We start from the raw sequence: 19150 nt of genomic DNA on the forward strand, positions 1-19150 counted from the left end.
TGACAAGCCTGCGCGGAGCCCGGCCGTGAAGCCGCCCAACCAACTGAATAACAACCACCACCACTGCTTCACGGCTCACGGCTCACGGATGTTTCGCTCCCTTCACTGTTACTTCCCCCCCCTTTTCGGGTGCCCCCCCTCCTCTCTCCACTCTGACATTATCAGCTCTGCCATTGCCCTCTCCCTTTTGCCTCGTCCAAGCGTTCTCGGATCGCTGCATGATGCCCTAAGGAAATGCACATCATCCTCTGGGGACGCAAGAAGAATGTTTTCCTCCCGGTGTCTTGCATCCATCCTTCCCCCCCCCACTTGGGTTCTCTGAGGAATGGAGTTGCAATTTCATCATGAGCTCCACCAACAAGCCCACTCAAGGTCCCAAACGTGCCCTTGAGGGCGTCCTTCGGCGTCACCAGCGATGCTATTATTCAACCAAAACACATTGGGCTCGCACCAGCCTTCCTCATGGTACCGATGGTGGCCCGACATGATCCATGATCGTCGACTTTGGAGATAAAATTCGTTTGACTCGCGCGGCTGATCCCTAGGAACAGCACATGCCAGAAACTCGGCATGACCTCGCCCATCTCGTATCTGACTGTAACACATCATTACTCGCCCGTCTCGCCCGCCGTGCCCCTCGTGCCCGCCTAAACTGCCGTGTCTAACCCAGCCAGTTGGCGATGCAGGAAGTCGGGAAGCCAACCAGGTATCCTCGACTTATACCGACATATTGGGACCAATTGATGCGCCCGCCGGGGCCCTTTTTCCAGCTGGCTATTTATCGAACAGTCGGCGCCGCGTTGGGTTCTCTTGGGCTTACCCGGTTTGGAGTGCTTCTCAACCAACCCGATGCGGCGCTTGTCGTGGTCTTGGACTTGACACACGAAGGGGCCTTGGTGGCAAGAGAGATCAAAGTTAATCCAGGCGCCCCATGGTTGGTTGGGACGTTCAATGGAGCACGGTCCCCAAAATAAGTATCTTGGTCTGACGTGGAGGCCGCTGGGTGCCGGAGGCAAGAGAGAGCTGGGTGTGCGTAGGCGGTGTCGAATACCTCTGACTGCTCCAAGAAGTCGCTCAGGCCGTCGCACACACAGAGACAGAGCCAGAGCTCAGGATGCCCGCAGAGTCGCAGAGGCGCAGAGGCTGCCTGTGCCTGTACATTTCGTAGGTGGGCATCCAGGGCCTAGGCCACCGCCCACCATGCCACCATGCCACCATGCCGCTATGCCTGCGGACATGCCGCGGTTGAACTCGCAGCGGCGGGCAGAGAGGCATTGCTCGGTCTGACAGCCGCGCATTTTCCAAGTGGCCATCCTTTGTTTAAAAAGCTGCGCCCGTGATTGGATGATCGGGCATCCTTATCAGCTTGGGGCCTCTTGGTCCCCTGAGCCTTTCGCCCAGCCAATGCCCATCACTGCGGCATGACATGGGTTCCCAGACCATCAGGGTTTCTGGTCTCGCGACCAGACTTTCTTCACGTAGCCTTCCGCGGGCAAAATGCTTGTTGCCCTCTGCTCCCCATACTCCCGAGTACTTGTTGGATGCACTCCCCCAGATATTCCCTCACCGTGTTACTGCTTGACACTTGATAGAACTTCGTTGCTTTCTAGACAAAGAACGGTCTGGCGCGCCCTTCTCTCAGCTAGATCCTGTGGCGCCTTATCCCTTCCGTTTGACCTGTTATCGTCCTCCCGCGACCATCCCACCCTTCACAAAACTATCGACTCTCTCTTGTCTACCACCACCACTCACCTCCCACCCCACCTCCCACGTTTTCGACAGCCTCAATTCAAAAGGCCCATCTGGTTGCCTTGCGATCTTTCAGATCACGCATTACCTATCAGAGGTCTCTCTGCCTGCGCCTCTGAGATCACCCTCGGTACCGAAACCGTGGTTGGACTGTTCCGCGAGCCACCACGGGTCTTGTCATCAGCCGCAATCCAAGTCTGTTGTTGATACCGACATTAAGCGCAACCACGATCTCCTTTCTCAACTCTGTGGCGCAGAGACACCGTTGGGGCTATTGGACAACCCTTCCACACGCTTAAAATACTTAATCGTCCTTGAGCAAAGCGTTTCCGGGGCTCTTCTCCTCTGCTCTACTTCCAAAACCACAACCCGCCCACTTTCTACTGTTCCAAGACGTACGCAGAATTCAGTGTGATTCCAACTTTTCCAATGACAACCAACTCCACGACTCAGCCATACGCGATCCCGGACTATATGAGCCAACAACCCTCCCCAGCTAGTTCGACCTCACCCACGTCCCCTCGCATGCACGACTACATTCAACAGCATGCTCCCAACCCGTACAAGCAGCTCCGGCCGCTCAAGTCTCCTCTCTACGTTCCTGCTGCTCTGCGGCCAACCGAACATTTCTGCAGCCCTTCTCCTATGACCCCGCCAAAGAGCCTGCATGGATCATTGGACAGTCTGCAGGAAGACGAAGGTCCGACAGCGAGCCCGGACCATCAAGATGAGTTGGGCCTGGACGCCTTTGACCCTGATTGGGTTCAGGAGGAGGAACTGGGTGAGGTTACGGGCCCGCCAACCAGGGAACATTGGAAGGTATGTCAAGCATCAAGTGTCTATCGGTCGGTTTGGCGGTGGCCAACCTCGATTCTCGGCACGACTGCGTCAGCATACGACGTGCATTGAGACATACAGATGGGTGCTAACATGCATATTCTACTCCAGCCCGACGAAGCTTCACCGACTTGTGACTCGCCACAGTGTCGATCTTCATTCAGTCTGTTTGTCCGCAAGCACCATTGTCGCCACTGCGGTCATATCTTCTGCTCCTCACACACCCCCTTCACGATCCCCCTCGACCAGTACGCTCAATTCCACCCGGACGGCGTCCCCTCGAGAGCATGTGAGGTATGCCACCGGCAGTATCAACGCTGGGATACGGCCAGGTCCATCCGCCGCAAAAACAGCCAGAACAGCAAGGACGACGGCAGCAACAACGAGAGCGGCCCTCCCACGCCTCTCGCGGGACCGACGGGCCACCGAAGGATGATTTCCAACGGCATTCGTACGGGCAAACCGGTCGCGGAAGTCGCTAACAGCGTGCCCAAAGATTGGGCGTGGAGCACTTTCTGAGCGAATTTCCCTCCCACCATTGGGGACTCCAGCGGAGTACTCCACCGATCTCAGGCACGTGAGTCGGGGTCCACCGCACACCCTCCCGGAAGCCTTTCCTTTGCAGGGAACCCAACCCGCGAGGCTGGAACCTCGGGAACCTTCGTCGCATCCTGGACGCGCCGTCGCCGTTGACTCAGCTCCGACAATCAGAGCTAATTGTGGCGCACTCGGTCGGTTATCTACGGGTGTAACTAGTCCGTCCTTGATCTGCCTGTCAGGCTGAAGGAGTGTCGCCTCAGAAGGCTGTTATGCCCTCCCAGTCACGAGGGTGAGTCTTTGTATATGTCAGACTTGAGTCGGCCCATCATATGATCGGAAAAAAGACCTTGGACGCGTCGACTGCCAGGCGAAGTGACAGAAGTCAACCTTGGTGCCACAAGGGCAAGCCAACAAGAACTTGGGACCAGGCGATGCACCATATGCCTACAAGTACGGCGAAGCGGTGTGGTTACACCGCGCTAGAACCAAGGGGATTCGGCACAAGAGACGGAGAATACCCCGGAGAGCAAAGGGAGAAACGTCTGACATGTGGTTTGTTCGTGAATTAGTCATGTGTGACAAGTATTGACAGCACGCAAGCAAGCAAGCATGCACGCAAGGAGGGGGAGATCTCTGGTTTCCATTTGGGGGAATTCCACCCACTCTGGCGGGTCGAGATTTTAGCGAGCCCAGTTTCTTGACGATTATGATACCCAATTGGCACTGAATGCTTTCCCTTGGGACATGCCTGTTCTTTTCTAGACTTTTTGGGGAAACTTTGATACAGGCTTTGCTTGGCTGTAAATCGGGTGGCTATTTGAGGATATATTTTTTCTTTTAAGACACGACGAGATTATCGTCTTCTGTTACAGAACTTGGGGTTTGGAGTACTTTGTAGTATTTGATTGCGTCTCTTAGGACACGAGAATGATTATAAGCCTGTTTCGGAAGTGATTCTCCCTCCCCCTTTTCCAAGGAGGAAGACTTTCGCAGTCTCCTTCCCATGTATTATTGGGCGATGAGTGTCCCCAATGTACTCGGTATATTACCTAGCTATGTGCACCGACTTGCGAATAGCTGGGCCCGGTCTCGGGACTATCGGACGCAAAGGGACGAACGCCCATGAGGTTTTCTGCCCCGATCATTTCGAGATCCGGTCCCTGTCTCTTTTCATAACTGGCGGGTCCTTCTCGAACCATAGTCGTATCAAGCTGATTCTCCTGCTCGGGTCTGGAGCAGGCACGGATGCACGCATGCGCGGCTTCGTCTGTAGGGGTGGTGAGCCGTAGTCGATTGTTGTTGTGACCTTGCATGGCAAGGATAGAGCTGACTTCCGCGCCCGCGACGAACGGGGGCTAGGCCGTGATGGCCGTGGAATCGACGCCCCCGTCACTTACGTACGGCATGGGAGTGCTTCGGAGAAGATGGCCGTGTAGACAACACACATCCCCTTGACCCTCAGCCACAGCGGAAGAGGTTGGATTCCAGGCAATAGGACCTATCGCGGTGGGGAGATGACGTGGTGGCACATCTCGACTGCCCCCAGGGAGTGAGACAAGGCATATTACGAGCCATGCAGGCAGGCATTTTGGTTGTTGAACGAGGTCCCTCGTGCCTGCAGAGAAGGCAAGTAAACTTCCCCAGCAAGCAATTGTGATCGTTCGTTCATCCCATCAACTGGCCCAAATCTTCCGGCGGCCACCTCGTCTGGGCGAAACTGATGCACCTCTTGATGCTCTGCAGGAACTTGCGCGTGACCTCGTCGCTCATGATGTGCGCCTGTTTGCCGCTCGAGCTCTCGTGCAGTTTCTCCCGCGCGGACCGCTCGTGGATGCCGACCATGGTGACGCCGATCGGCCAGGCGGCCTTGCCGATGGACAAGGTGAGATACTCGTCGTTGGCCTCGACGTACCGTCTCTTCTGGGCGGACCGCACGATCTTGCAGATCGGCTCGAGCAAGTCCCGGTCGAGCGACTGTTTCTCAAAGTGCCGGAACAGAGGGGTGAGGTCTTTCAGGACCACGAGGTAGCTGTTGTACGCGGCTTTCCCGCTGGAGGATTGCTTGACCGACGCGTCCCGCTCGGCGAGCGCATGGGACCATTCCGTGAGCAAGAGGGTGAAGTAGGATGCGAGCTGGCGGTGGAGGAAGGCGTATTCTTCTGTCCCCGGTTGAAGAGCGAGGGTCGAGGGGAGGAGCATGTCCTTTTCCTCGACGGGCTCCAGTGTGGTCGGGATAGGGCCGTTGCTCAGCTTTTGTGAAGAAGCCGTCACAGCCATCCGGGTGAGGGTGTAGTAGCGCCTCAGTCGCGCAGAGTGGTCTTCATCGAACAGAGTGACCGGTTCGTTGATCTCACGGAGTTTGTTTCGCAACTCGTCGTCGGGGATATCCTCTCCGGTTTCGCCTGTGCCTGCTTCGCCCGTTTCCATTCCCCCATCCTCGAGAGCTGGTTGATCCGGTGCTTCGGGCAGCCCGAGGCGTTTTCTTCGTCTCCTCTCCTCTTCCTTCTCCTCCTCCTCTCTCCTCCTTCGAGAGTCCTCCGCCAGTTTCCGCAGCTTTTCCTCCCTGCGCGCGTTCCGCTCGGCCTCCTCCTCCTCGAGTTTCCGTTTCTTGGAGAGGCGTTCTTCCCGTTCGGCTGAGAGTCTGGCCTGTTCGGCGAGGTACTCGGCTTGTCGCGAGGCTTCAAGGTCCGCGCGTCGTACGTATTTATTTGCCGCTGTCGAAGCGGGAGAGTCGGGAGTTGGGGAGGGGGAGGAAGATGACTTTGACACTGGTGGTTTTGATCTGGCGATCTGAGCCGACATCAAGGATTTGAAGTCCATATCGAGCGTTCTCAAGGAGATGCATGAACTCAGGCAAATCGTGACAGTAGTCTCAAGGGATGGAATAGGCAGATGAAATGAGGCGCAGGATACTTCGTACAGAGGAGTAGAGTAATTAATGGTTTTTAAAGAGTTCAAAAGTTTCCCCACAGCTTGGAGCCTCCACACAGCAGAAAGTTTCGCTAGTAACGAGTAAATTCCACGACTCTTTTCAACTCCGTACTTTCTAAACCCCCATTAAGGACCGCCTGTTTGGCATTGGCGAGGATCTTGGACAGTCCATGTATCCAGGTAACATCAAGATCCTACCTAGGTACACTCTCCCTCAAACCTCTCTACTGCAGATCAGTCCTAGTCCTAAAGTCGACTATTTCAAGATCACTGAGCAGCCTTGACCTGGGTTCTCGACAGATTGCACAGCTGAGGTGGCGGTCCAACTACCCAAAGCTCTATGCCATCGGCCCAGCATACTCGAAGTATTCCGACACACAAAGCCTGAAGAAGGTGCAAGCTTCTCCGTGCCATGCTGCTCCGAGGTATTGGAATGCTGCTCTTGGCATTCACCAGGTCGGATGGAGCATCATCTGTCTTGATGGAGAGGTGGGTAACGGAAGTGATCTCGGATGATGAAGGACCACTGCGGCCGGTCGAGTAATGGATGGGACTGATCCTCTCCATTGGGCTGCTCCATGCGGAAATCGCTTAGCAAACCGCCTTCATGGCGAGAGGCTGTGTACTTACTCTCTTCGGATAAACCTGCGACAGACCTGGGATCTTCATACATCGGAAGCTGAATATGGTCCTTCTTCTGTCGGTACGCCTCCAGAGCCGCCAACACCACCGGTGCGAGGGCGACAATGACCGCGATGATGCCAACAAGAGTCTCGGCAGAAAGATGCATTATAGTTGATTCAGGGAGAGGTAGCTTTGTTCAATCGAGGGCTCATGGAAGCAACTGATGGACCAGGTCGCCTTCGAGGGGATCCGATATTTATGGCTAATTCGCCGTCTCTGTCCTTGTCTCCGTCCGGGCCAGCGTCCCCCACGAGATCTATGTCTGCTTCTTGCCAAACTCATGTTGAGGACGACAAATATTGGTTGCCACCAGAAGTTTGAACTTCGCCAGCGCCGCACCTGGCAGAAAACTCGGATGATGAAGGCTAACAACATGTTCCGGAGGAGCCACTGTCAGAAAAGAGGCGCGGGTTTGTTGTGTTGTCATTCGCTATTATTTGGCCCTCGCTGGTGATCGCAAGGCTCCGCCTGCCCCAGGCGTTGCTGTGCTAGTGGTTGGCGGGAGGCCAAAAGTTCACCTCGAGAGCCGGAGCACACGTAGGGTTCGGAGCACACGAAGGGGCCGAAGCACACGTAGGGGTCTCGAGAACAAGTACGGTCGACAAGCACTTCGCGGACTGCGTCAACATGGGCAGAATCTGTGACATGCGGTGGTTGGGAAACGGCAAAGGGTACATGGTGGACAGTTATCATCGCGCACCTTCGGCTCTGGCCAGTCGGATGAAAGGCACAACATGCTACTTGCGCCCTCTCTCTTGTCCCTCGATCAGAGCCTGGACCTGGTAAGGTTGGATTCGGCCATACATCCCAGACTCCTACGTAGGCGTTACTCGCTCCACCGAAATTCCAGCATGAGCCAATCGAATCTGATTTCAGTGCCGAATGGGTTTCCTCTCTGCAGCTGTCGACGCCTGCTCTCTTTTGCCTCGCTACCCTTCACCGCGTATTATAAGAAATGCTCCCTTCTCAATCATGGTGGTTGCCGCACCCAGTCGAGCCGCAGCCTCGGTCCACGATCCACGAAAGATCAATTCATACCTACCTAGGTACCTGGGTAGTGATCCTTGATACGGCCAACTACGACAAGGGAAGGAGAAGGGAATCTCGAATAAAGGACAAGAGATTGACGAACCGAAAACCGGGTGATTACATGGGAAACGAACGACCTTCACGATTGCAGATTTGTGGGTAAATTTCATAGCCCTCGACAACGAGGTATCTCTCTCTCTCTCTCTCTTCCTCGCTCTCTGTCTTCGCATCTTGGAGATATCAAAGAAGTATTTCGAAAATATAGGGGGGTATCTGTCCGTCAAAATGCTAAGTAGTCACAACAACAACAAGAAGAAAACCAAACCTCGCCTGCCGCCTTCTCCTTGTCTCTGTCCTCGCCTCTCCTCATTGCCACATAGATAGATTAGAATAGATCCATGTCGTCCTCACTGAAGGAAGCCGCGCTGCACGCCGCTTCTGGGGACTCCTTATCATCGTTGCTCGTCAGATCCTTGGGCTCTCTTCGCAGCTTGGCGGGTATCGAGTTCATTGCTCATGCCTTCGGTACATGTCGTTTCTCGCATCGTTTGTCCGGGGAGTCTTTGCTTTTCCCAAATAGATCTTCATGCACGCATATGCAGACATAAATCGCTGGCGTAGTTTGAACTCGCTGCACGGTAAAATAGCAACCAAACATGGCGTTCAAGGCATATCCGGATCTTCACCGAACCAACTTCGTTCCTGAACTGACCACCACAAACTCTACATCACGGCCCATCGACCGCCACCGCTCAACTCCACCACTTACCAGCCAGGGCTGAAGATTCTTACACTGACTCACGTCAAATAGTTTGAGTTTCTGGCAGCCCTCGACGACGCTTTGAACTCCGAGGCCCGTTACACGAACACATCCCCGAACGGCGAGTTCGCGAAGGGAAGTCAAGTGAAGGCCGATTGAACGTAGGCTCGGGTCGGAAACAGCGCTGCCGCAGAAGGAGAGGTTCAGGTGGGTGAGATTCGGACAACCCAAGGCAAGAACCTCGGTGGCCGTGTCAGAGAGCGCGCAGCAGAAGGACTAACAGACATCACTTAGCAAATAGGTCACTGCATTCGTTGGAGGTGCCAGCACTTACCAGGTCAAGCTGTCTTAGACCACTACCCGCCCCATTGACGAGCCACACAATGCTCTGATCGCTGAGATATGTGCAGTCGGCCAAACACAGTTTTCTCAAGCGTTCAAACTTGACATTGCCCCAGAATTGAAACCCAGCATCCGTTATAGTCGTACAGCGAGTCAAGTCCATTGAAACAATACGATTGTGCGCATGTGTTGCGATATGGGCCATCGTTCGATCAGTGATGTGCTTGCAGTAGCTTAGAGTGATGGAGCTCAGCTCTGGACATCCGATGACTGTGCCCGGGGGAGGTTGCTGCGGAGGAGTGTTGTTAAGTTTGGTGTTGATGACAGGACGGTGCGAATTGATCTTGGTGCGGTTGCTAGGGGCTTGAGGCTGTGCCGTGACCACCCAGCCAACTATTCTCGCTAGTAATGTATCGCTGACTTTCCGGCAATTACTCAAGTCGACTTCCTTGAGTCCACGAGCCTTGTTTGCCATCTCCAGGATCGCCGGAGCAGTAACGTCCCAGACGCTCTTCATCCGCCACCCCTGGACATTGGCTCCGCATGTGTTGACCAAAGCGGCGAAGCCTTCGTCGCTGATGTGAAAGCAGTTGCTGATGTCAATGAATCTAGGTCTTTCCGCGACAAACGGACAGATGCGGTTGATTAGGATGTCGTCCGTGATTTTTCGATTATAGCGTGATAGGTCAAGATGGTGGAGTAGATTAGGTGCAGTACTGAGAACATTCTGCCAATGGAGGGAAACTCCTTGCAAACGCATCAACTCATGCAAGTCGAGATATTCGAGTATCAGCGGCAGCAGTCTATCAGGGATCCTTCCCCGATTCAGGCCGCGACTGGAGCGTGGTCGGGGTTTGGGTCGACCTCCTGGGGAAAAGGGGTCGGAAAATGGAAAGCCGCTGCTGCCTTTATACTCGGACGTGGGAGATGGCGTTCCAGATGCCGAACTCCTGGGAGATGGGTTGGTTGTGGTAGTAGGTGATGATCGAGGAGACCGGCGTCTCTGATCTTTTGCTGGCTCATCTGGAGGCGGCGGAGCAAGAGAGCCTCTCCTTGATCTTGATCTGACCTTCTCGAGGCCCTCACTCAAGAAAGGATCGGGGTCTGAAGGTTCAAGGGTATTGTTCGGTTCCTCCGTCTGGGCGGGCTGTGTCGAACTACTGATCTCAGTGTCTGTAAACGTTACCCGGGGTCCAGTGAAGATTTTCTTTTGCCTCCTCTCTTTTGAGTCCCGGATTTCAAGATCATGAATGTCAGGCGTTGCGTCTGCGTCGTTCATGACAACATCGTTATCTGACGCCAGCTGTAATCGGTACTTCGCGGTCTCCTCAATTTGTCGCAAGACACTCGGCGGACAGCGATTCCAAAAATCCGCCAGCACATTTTCGGAAATCATCAGGCACTCAACCTGGGTTACCGATCGCACAGTAGCCGTTCGACGGTCTGCTAGCGACAGACTCACCACCTCACCGAAGTACTGTCCTGGCTTGAGCCGAGCTTTCACCCGTGGTGTACCCGGCACGCCGTTGGGTTCTCCGGCCTTGTGTGGCTTGGGAGTTGACACATTCCTCTCATCCAACACTTCAACCTCGCCACGGACAATGAAATAGACCTCGCGGCCTCTGGTGTCTTGTTTGATAATGTCTGTAAAGGGTGCAAAGCTTCTTGGCTGGGCACTGAGACCGAGAAAATGGAGAATATCGGAAGGTAGAGAGGCAAACAGCGGCAGCTCCTTCAAGGTCGCACGAATGTTCACGAGGCCATGCCCTAATGCGCTTGCTGTTGACACCTCGTTCGTGCCGGGGCTGGGAGATTTGCGCCGCTTGCTCGAGCTTGTGACGCTGCCGTCACTGTCTCTCATGTATACGTCCTCTCCAACCGTCACCCTTGCTCTCTTAGAGCCTCTTCTTTCGTGGTTTGGGACGTCTTCCGTGCCGAGCAATACTTGTCTCTTCTTCTTCTCCAGTTGTGTCAGTCGTTCCAGTGCCTCGTCCCGAATAGCCTGTTCCACGTCAGGATAATTCGGTAGTATCTTTTTCAGGTCCTCCTTCTTCAGCGCCAGCACCATACACCTTGTTCGGGCAACCACCGTGGCGGTGCGAGGCCGTTCCATGAGGATTCCAATTTCTCCAAAGAAGGCACCGGGTTTTAGTTCAGCAAAGGTGCTCTCACCGTCCCGAGACGTCACCGCGACGGCGCCCCGGACAAGCCAGTACATCGCTTTGGCATCTTCGCCTTCGGTGATGATGTAGTCATTGGTGTTGTGCAGCTGGGGTTTGAGGAGGAGGCCAATGTCGGCGAGGAAATCGTCCGAGGTGGATTGGAATAGAGGAAAAGAACGAATGCGGTCGATCAAGTCTAACGGCATGCCTTGGATCTGAGAGGTTGCTAAGGGGGACTGTCTGGCAGGTCTTGACGGATTGATCTTGGAGTCAAAACTGCGGACCAAGGAGACTTCTGCGGAAGGAGGAGCGGCGGTGCGGCCATGGTAGGGCGACAGTGCTCGTCCATGATGTCGGCGCATGTTTGCTGGAAGGGTTGTTGAGTCTGAGCGCGTGTCCACGCGAAATGAACTACTGCTCTTGGTGGACTGCCCCTCATCCCATGTTTCTCACATATGCTGTGCGACTCCCCCTCTTGACTATGACTGCGTCTTCAGAAAATTGGAGACTAGGTCAAAACTCTTAGATAAAGAGTCGGTCTGGCAGATAGGCCTCTTGCTGGGCTCCACTGGGAGGGTGCGTGAGTTCGCTGGCTTAGTAACGTAGGGGTCTAGGATGGCACGAGGTGTTCGGCACCGGGAGGTGGGAGGGAGGGCACAGTGAGGGTTTTCGCAGTCGTGACTTGTGACGACTTCGGGTTGTCAAATCTTGGGGAATGCGGTGGGTGGGTCGGGAAAGGATAGAATAGAGGGTCTTGGAGTCTCGATGTCGATGATGACCTTGGGGATTTGCAGGTAGGTGTCTGAGAAGTACGGTTGACGCTTTGGAAAAGTGCTGGAAGGAATATCCGCATCCGACACAGAGAGTCTCAAAGGAAACAAGCGTTAGAAACGAGCACAGCAACGATCCAGAGCCGTGCAGCTGCAGGCCGCAAGTTTCAAGCCAGGGTCCCGTCTATCCACGAAGGTGGTGGGCTGTGGGTGGCTACCGTGGCGGGGAACCGCATATCCATCTTGGAGAAGGCCACTAGACGATGTTTCGAGAAAAGAGATGGAAGGATTGGACGCCGCCGCTTAGGCACTGGTTTGGGTAAAAGAAATTAGCACGAGCCGGCCCAAAGTCTCCCTCTAGGCCCGAAACCTGGCCCATCTCCTCCTGTTCTCTAGACTGTGGTGTAATTGCATGAGAGAAGACTCCGAAATTGTTGCTTCGTATCAATGCTCCTCCACATCCCAAGTTTGGTGACACCACCGAGGGTATAACGGGCACTGAGACACACACACGGAGAGCCCTCCAGCCCGTATCGGAAACACGGGGCATCGTAGGTACAAGTAGAACGGCAATACAGGTACACGGTGATGAGATAGAACGAGATGCGTCAGCAAAGTCCGAAACCAATTGCGCAATTCCTGCCAACAGCCTGGGAAAACGATGATTGCGACCGCTTAGTCGTAAGCAATCAAGCTGAGATTCCTAAGCGACCCAACCATACTGGGCCCTTAGGGGCACCTGTCTCTGGCTCGCAATCTCAGGGACTGACTGCACCCGAAGAGCCCTGCGAAGTCCACCGCCGCTGCCCCAAATAGGGAGCTCCGACCCCCCATCGCGTCCCCATCGGCTTTACCCGCGGGAACTGCCTCACCGTGCACTAGAACACGTCCAGAAACATCGCTTGTATGCAGCGAGTGGCTGCCAAAAGGAAATCTTTCAGCCCTGCATCCACCGTCACTGCCTGCTTTCGATTGGAAGGGTTGCTCCAGATTTGCCTTCGTGCCTCCCAATCCGGCGAGGTGGATGCGTTCCTGAAGCTCGGGTTCAATTGACTTTGTAGCTCCAGATGTTGATTTACGTGAATTTTCCCCTTCCATAAGCCACATGATCGTACTTCCGTGTGCGAGCCGGAGGTAATACTAGTACGGGCACCTCGTAATTCCCTCGTCATAAGCTAGCAGCCAACCACGTTCTGTATGTTTGGATTCAGAGCTGAGAAGCGGTGAATGTGTTTCAACAGGCGAGCTATCCTCATCGAATGCGCGTGTGAGGCCTCGAGGATTTCCACCGGAACTCGTAGATGGGGGATTGCCAGATTGTGATCGAAGAATGGTGTCTTTGACAAGGGAGTAGGCGTGGAGGGGTGTGGCCCATGCTCTGACAAAAGACACACGAACCTCCCTGTATAGCAATCTGTCGAGGTCCAGTCTCCGGTCTGCCGTCCTCACCCTGAAAATTTCCTCCTCAACCACAAGATGTATGCCGGTGGATTTCCTCTAATTGATGCAGCTAGATCTTGCACCAGACCATAGGCCAGGGACAGTCTTAGAGCACTTCTTGCAGTTCGGGCGGCGGCGAAATGGTCGAGCCCTCGTTTCCAGCTGTAGATGCCAGCCAGAGTCATCCCAGCGATAACTGTGCTCCCAAAGTCTCTTTGCCCGGTCGCAACATCGTCATCCCCTCTTGCGAATAGACGAGCTCTAGACAGATCGACCATCTCTTCTGTGACCATAAACATTGTTGCCCAACCTGTACATATAGACCCGAACCGAACACCTTCCTTGATCCCACCAAACATCGCATGGTAGTTTTTGGACTTTTGGTAGAGAAACCATCCGGTTTGGGTTGTCGGGAGCCGGTGCGCGTTCTCGGCTCTATATCGATATGCGCCTTTTGTAGCGCCCTGAGATGCTCCTAGACTGAAGCCGCAAGCAAAGGATGCCAACATTAAGGTAGGAGCGCGCAGGATCAATGGGATCGACAGTCGTTCGTTTGGCCATCCCGTAAATCTGACCAATGCATTTTCCTCCTTTGCTTCCATCAGGGATTCTGAATTCAGCAGTGCACTGGCTAATGTAGGTTCTCCCTGAGAGGGAACTTGGAGATCGTCTTCGTCGTCGTTCCGGGGGGACTTGAATGGCCACATGCTGTACTCAAGCCCTCTGAAGCTGCGGACGGCTGCAATCTCGAATTTCTGCTCTGAGCGTTCGGTCTAATAGAAGTCAACCCCAATCTACCCTCGATTTCGATTTCAATGCCTCCAACATGCTGGCCGTACTCTTTACAATCAAGGTGCGACGCACTGCAAATGATGGGGTCGGCTGGGTTTGCACCTCACGAACAAAGCTTTGAAAGGGGACGTGTGGGCTAGCGCAGCTCTTGGGTGGGACTGGCGAGCTGATCACAAACCGGAAAATAAAAGATGCCGTCAGACAAGTCACAGCCTTGTCAGTTAAGAGCCCACCCCGCATTCGCTTCCGATGTTCTCTGCCTGCGGCGCGTCAGTCGCGCTTCACCCCCCGAAATTTTTGCAATTGAAGTCCATCAATGCCAACAAGTCTTGCTGATTCTTCTGTCCTCACAGCTGACGGCTCGATCAAAGTGCTGAGCTGCTCTGCATTCTCGCCTTCCTATTCAGCTTAGGGTTTGAAGCCCGCGCCATTCAAATTGGTCACTGCACGCGAGGAAGAATCGCAGCCCCGAAATGACGCCCGTCTCCCAGGAGGATCTGGCAGAATTGCCTACACCAGACATGATCACTCTACTCTTCAAGTGCCACAAATCCACGACCGCGCTATCTGTTTTACCAACCAGGCCGTTCCCCGAGATCAAAGCTCTCTTGCTTGCAGCCCTTGAATCACGGAACCTCAAAACGCTGCCAGACTCCAGCGCACCTCTCCCGGAAGACCCAGAAGAGTTGGAATTCGGCGTGCTAGCGGACAAGAAGGACCCGAGTAAAGGCTGGGTTCCCATGGATATCAAAGAGCAAGAGGTCACCGGTCCCAAGGGCACCAAAAAGAAAGTCGGCGGAAAACACTCGGTCCTCAATCTGAACCCGCTTGGGGCTGGTCTTGGTGATGGGGCCTGGGTAGCATATCGACTAAAGGTGAAGCAGAAAGAACCACAAGTGGAAGACGAAGATCACGAGGGCGGTACTCCAGACGTCGAGATAGACGAGGATCCCGGATTCGATGTGATCCTTCCCAGTTTCGAAGAAGAGGCTGAGTGATTTTCGACCCCCAAGAATTGTTGCTACCAAGTAATCGCCCGTCGCAGCCATGAGAGACACGAGGCAACACCACCTCCATACAATGCACTTTTACAGTGCCGTCGTCCGCACGATGAATGCGGAAGGAATTGAGCGGTTGAAGGAATATCGTTTCATGATTGAAGGAGAAAGACAATTTTGTTTCTCAAGTGGCAGGGCTGGTGCTAGCCCAGCACAGGGTGGAAGGGTGCCATCTCCGGTGTCCTGCACTGTGTGGTGGCATCCTCGGGAAGATGGATTTCAGCCCCCATCGAGCTTATGCATCTAGCAAAGTCGAGGAAGTGATAGTCAGGACTTAGTCTTGCGAGGGCTGGCGGAGTGAATTGCCAGCGGGCGCAATTTGACGGTGGATTTTGAAGTCCCTCGACGATCGCTCGCAAACGGGTGCGGTGGCCGTTGGCAGGTGTTGTGCTATATCTGGAAACTTCAAAGTGGTTCCCCCACAACAGATTCTGGGATAGGGCTGAAGCGGCTGACAAGCGGGTGGCACTTTGACACAATTGCAGTCACTCCGTACTAGAAGCTTGGGTTGACCTGGGCTGGTCATGAGACAAACGCCAGTGAAAGCTGCGCAGCTTCGAAGGCAGGCAAAACTAGTTAAGCAGCTAGAACAGGCCCTCGACCATCAATTGGGCGGATGGATGTCATTAAGCAGATTCCAATCCGGGACGCGGAGAGGCTGAACGGCTGCATGTCTTGACTATTGGGTGCGGCGCAGGTCCCCTCGGGCTTGGTAGGCGTCTTGTCTTCCATCCCTCCCATAATCAAAGGGTCAGCCCGCCTCCATTACTTGCGTCGAGCACCGCAGCTGACGCTTTGTTTGCCCTTTGGCTTGTTTCCATATCACGCAGTCTGAGAATACGCCGTAGCATCTTTCGATCCCCTCGCGGCGGATGCGGTTTCAATGCAGCGGCTTTTCAAGACCAACAAGTCGCAGGCCTCCATAGAAGACCCTCAGACACACCCTGATCCACATCCCCATCAGCAGCAACCGCAACACCCCCAGCCTCAGCATCTGGGACGTCAACAACCCTACTTCGACCCCCAGCAGCAGCAGCAGCAGCACCAACTCTATCCCCAACAGCCTTCACAACAGCATCCATTGACCGATCTTCATTATCAGGGGCAAGCCTCAGATTCCCTGCCACAACCTCAGCCTCCAGCGGCCCCTCCCCACTTGGGACGCACTCAAAGTGGTCGCAGTTCATCCATCCCGGACGTGTATGGAGGAAGCCAAAGGCCGCAAGTGAACATTGTGCCTCCGCTGTCCCAGCAACACGCCTTCATCCCCGAAGGCCCTGCTCCCGTTCCGGGACAGACAACATTTGGCCAGTCGAGGCAGGTTCGGACCATTGAGGATAAAGAGCACAAGCGATCGAAGCGCAGTTTCATCACAAGCCTGATCAAAGACAAGAGCAAGGACGAAGACAAACACAGAGAGAAGGAGAAAGAAAACGGCCCTCCTGAGCGCAAACCACTTGGACGATCAAGCTCGGTACATCTTTTGAGGAAGTCGCACCCTCCTGACCACCCATCCCGCGACTCATATTCAACCCAGACCTCGCCACAGTCTCAGCATCCGTCCAGACATTCGACATATTACCCTCCTGCACCACCAACAGACGCATCGACCGCGCCCACAGATCAGGCTGCGGATCAAGCTCAATACGAGCAATACCAGAGAGGTCAAGGCCAGTTTGACTCTCCACAAAGCCAATTAACCCATCAGTCCGTCGACTACGCTGAAGACGCTCCGCACTTCAGTCCGCAACACGAGCAATACCACGCATATCACCAAAGCGAGTCCGCCAGTACCTCGGAACATTACCTGCCGTATCAGCCTCAGCAAGCTCGTCCCAACAACGTAGAGTCTGACCCATATCAACACCTTAGACCACCGTCACAAGCATCTCTCGGGCCTCCTTCTCCCATCAACACCCCAGCCCACCCCCTCGTTGCTCAAGACTCTCGTCCCTCCACGGCTGCAACCAATCGTTATTCCTCACAGTCAGCGTCTCAAACCCAACAGCCACTTCAGACTGCCATGGCAAGAGGCGACCCACCCAACGGGAGCATTCGCCAACAGTTATCCCAGCGAGAAGCTCGGTCCGAGGATCAGAATCAATATCAAAACCAAAGTCAAGCCGATCCAAGGGTGAGAATGTCTCAACAAGCAGCTTCTGAGCAAGGTAGAAGTACACCTCCGCCGAGAAGCCGCGAAGACATTAGCCAATTAGACTATAACCAACTTCTGCAGCGTCACGAGGAGTTACAGGCGAAATATTCCAAGGTCAAACGATACTACTTTGAGCGGGAGGCTCAAGTAACGCAGCTGCAGAATACTGTGGCGAACCAGCGTCTTTCCATGTCCAAAACATCGCTAGATGATGCTCAATATACGGCGAGATTTGAACGCTTGAGCCAGGCGATCAACAACCTTTCCTTCAACATTCGCAAGAACTGGCGGGCCATTCCACCGTGGCTGCGACATGTCTGCAACCAGGATGCCCACACTGTCGGCACGAAAGAAATGACCGCCATCGGACGAGCTTGTATTACTCGATGGCTATACGAAAGTATCTTTCAGCACACGTTTCACCCAGGTATTGAACCATCATTGTCTGCACAATTAAAACACATCGAACATAACTTGCGTCGTGGAGGGCATGCTGGCAGTCTCTTGACTGATGAGCAGCGGGACGATTTGACGACCAAAATCACGACCTGGCGACTCACAACCATTGAAGGTCTACAGGATGTGCTCAATTCGCCACAAGCGGAACACTACACCGAGACGATGAACAAGCATTATACTCATCAGCTCACCGAATCACTGAAAGCAAACCTGACGGATCCTCCGCCACCCGGGCTTGTCGAGGGGGTTGGCATGATTGTGGGGCAAGCCATCGGCATTGCGTCCAATATTCCGCTGGAGTCGCGCGAGATCTGTATCGAGTATTTCATGCCGGGCACCCCTTTGAATGAGACATACATGAAAATCGAACCGCAAATCGTTGCTTTAACCAACCCTGGCCCAGACGAACGCGTACTCCAACAACAAGCAGCTCAAGCGAAGGCGCAAGAGCAGGCACGAGCACAGGAGGAGGGCGATCAGATGAGCACGGCTAGCACAGACGACGGACCGCGAGACCGTGACGTAGAGGCGGAAATTCGTGAAGCTGCCGGCAAAGCTGCATCGCAAGCAGCCCAGCCACCGGGCGCTGGAGGCCAACAGGGACGAAACGAAAGCGGGACGAGCACCAGCAGCCAGGCGACCATTAAGGGCTCCAGCGAGAAGCATTCGAAGAAATCCAGTTTCCTGGGAGGATTCGTCAACAAAAAGCCCTCCATCTCGGCGCGCGGTGAGAGCCGCTCCGAAGGGAATGCCTCTGCGGGAAACGAAGGCGACGACCAACGTGGACATGTCCGGAACAGTATGGCAGTTGATCCGGCCCAACTGGCCCCCCAACCTGGAGCGAACGACGGCCGGATCAGGTTTGCGGCTTTCGTGGCGGTCGAGGTCAGAGGGAAGGGACCGACATCTGGTGCGTCGGGAGGTGGTGCGAACAGTGGGAAAGAGCCTGGATCTGCTGCTGCAGGAGGAGTCTCGCAGTCTGCGGTCAACGTGCTGTTCAAGGCACCAGTCTATGAGTTCTAGGATCTTCCCTTCGAGCTCCGTGCGGACATGGTAGACTTGGGGACGGGCTGTGTGCAGAAGCGAGAGCAAGGACCTGGAGCCGGGAGCGAAGAGAGACACCCCTTTCCTTTTGTTGTACTTGCAATCTTTCCCTTTTGGATTATGCAGCGTCTGCATTTTCATATACAATTCTGTTTGTCAGTTGTTGAGCGAAAAAGACAAGAAGAGGACGATGTGGGATTATTATATTGGCACCCAAAATCTATAGCCATGTAGGGACAGAACTTGGATCCCTGGATTTCTGGACTTCTCGACTCCTGGACTCTGGTAGCAACGCTTCACTTCATCATTCGCTTGGGCAGAAGCAGAAGCTGAGCCAAGCGGACGAGGAGGGAGCGGCGTAGGATTTCCGTGGCTGCTGGGACTCTCACTTCTTGGGC

General features: G+C 54.4%; 6 protein-coding genes across 6 annotated transcripts; 3 read left to right on the forward strand and 3 right to left on the reverse strand.

The window, feature by feature from the left end:
- Positions 1-1503: 1503 nt before the first annotated feature.
- PV07_02764 (uncharacterized protein) lies at positions 1504-4076 on the forward strand. The gene is made up of 2 exons (XM_016389396.1): positions 1504-2568; positions 2698-4076. Exons 1-2 carry the CDS (start codon positions 2179-2181, stop codon positions 3103-3105), a joined length of 798 nt encoding a protein of 265 aa, XP_016251298.1. The 5' UTR covers positions 1504-2178; the 3' UTR covers positions 3106-4076.
- On the reverse strand, positions 3923-6042 carry PV07_02765 (uncharacterized protein). Its single transcript, XM_016389397.1, has one exon. It carries the CDS (start codon positions 5944-5946, stop codon positions 4792-4794), a length of 1155 nt encoding a protein of 384 aa, XP_016251299.1. The 5' UTR covers positions 5947-6042; the 3' UTR covers positions 3923-4791.
- A 1886-nt stretch (positions 6043-7928) lies between these two features.
- PV07_02766 (uncharacterized protein) lies at positions 7929-11924 on the reverse strand. Its single transcript, XM_016389398.1, has 2 exons — positions 8865-11924; positions 7929-8806 (listed from the first exon to the last, which is right to left on the reverse strand). Exons 1-2 carry the CDS (start codon positions 11394-11396, stop codon positions 8453-8455), a joined length of 2886 nt encoding a protein of 961 aa, XP_016251300.1. The 5' UTR covers positions 11397-11924; the 3' UTR covers positions 7929-8452.
- Positions 11925-12237: 313 nt separating this feature from the next.
- On the reverse strand, positions 12238-14163 carry PV07_02767 (uncharacterized protein). Its single transcript, XM_016389399.1, has 2 exons — positions 14084-14163; positions 12238-14017 (listed from the first exon to the last, which is right to left on the reverse strand). Exon 2 carries the CDS (start codon positions 13949-13951, stop codon positions 13250-13252), a length of 702 nt encoding a protein of 233 aa, XP_016251301.1. The 5' UTR covers positions 13952-14017; positions 14084-14163; the 3' UTR covers positions 12238-13249.
- Positions 14164-14325: 162 nt separating this feature from the next.
- Positions 14326-15727, forward strand: PV07_02768 (uncharacterized protein). Its single transcript, XM_016389400.1, has one exon. The coding sequence runs from the start codon at positions 14510-14512 to the stop codon at positions 15032-15034; it is 525 nt and encodes a 174-aa protein (XP_016251302.1). The 5' UTR covers positions 14326-14509; the 3' UTR covers positions 15035-15727.
- Positions 15726-19131, forward strand: PV07_02769 (uncharacterized protein). The gene has a single exon (XM_016389401.1). The coding sequence runs from the start codon at positions 15978-15980 to the stop codon at positions 18729-18731; it is 2754 nt and encodes a 917-aa protein (XP_016251303.1). The 5' UTR covers positions 15726-15977; the 3' UTR covers positions 18732-19131.
- The last annotated feature ends 19 nt before the right edge of the window (positions 19132-19150 follow it).

This window comes from Cladophialophora immunda (assembly GCF_000835495.1).
Source record: "Cladophialophora immunda strain CBS 83496 unplaced genomic scaffold supercont1.2, whole genome shotgun sequence".
Lineage (NCBI taxonomy): Eukaryota > Fungi > Ascomycota > Eurotiomycetes > Chaetothyriales > Herpotrichiellaceae > Cladophialophora > Cladophialophora immunda.

What these genes read in the sequence shown, in the direction of transcription:
- PV07_02764 (XM_016389396.1), top strand. Translation starts at nt 2,179, where the DNA reads ATGACAACCAACTCCACGACTCAGCCATACGCGATCCCGGACTATATG. An exon ending in CAACCAGGGAACATTGGAAG is followed by an intron (nt 2,569 to 2,697) that starts GTATGTCAAGCA and finishes ATTCTACTCCAG; the next exon opens with CCCGACGAAGCTTCACCGAC.
- PV07_02765 (XM_016389397.1), bottom strand. Translation starts at nt 5,946, where the DNA reads ATGGACTTCAAATCCTTGATGTCGGCTCAGATCGCCAGATCAAAACCA.
- PV07_02766 (XM_016389398.1), bottom strand. Translation starts at nt 11,396, where the DNA reads ATGCGCCGACATCATGGACGAGCACTGTCGCCCTACCATGGCCGCACC. An exon ending in GTCTAAGACAGCTTGACCTG is followed by an intron (nt 8,807 to 8,864) that starts GTAAGTGCTGGC and finishes GATGTCTGTTAG; the next exon opens with TCCTTCTGCTGCGCGCTCTC.
- PV07_02767 (XM_016389399.1), bottom strand. Translation starts at nt 13,951, where the DNA reads ATGTGGCCATTCAAGTCCCCCCGGAACGACGACGAAGACGATCTCCAA.
- PV07_02768 (XM_016389400.1), top strand. Translation starts at nt 14,510, where the DNA reads ATGACGCCCGTCTCCCAGGAGGATCTGGCAGAATTGCCTACACCAGAC.
- PV07_02769 (XM_016389401.1), top strand. Translation starts at nt 15,978, where the DNA reads ATGCAGCGGCTTTTCAAGACCAACAAGTCGCAGGCCTCCATAGAAGAC.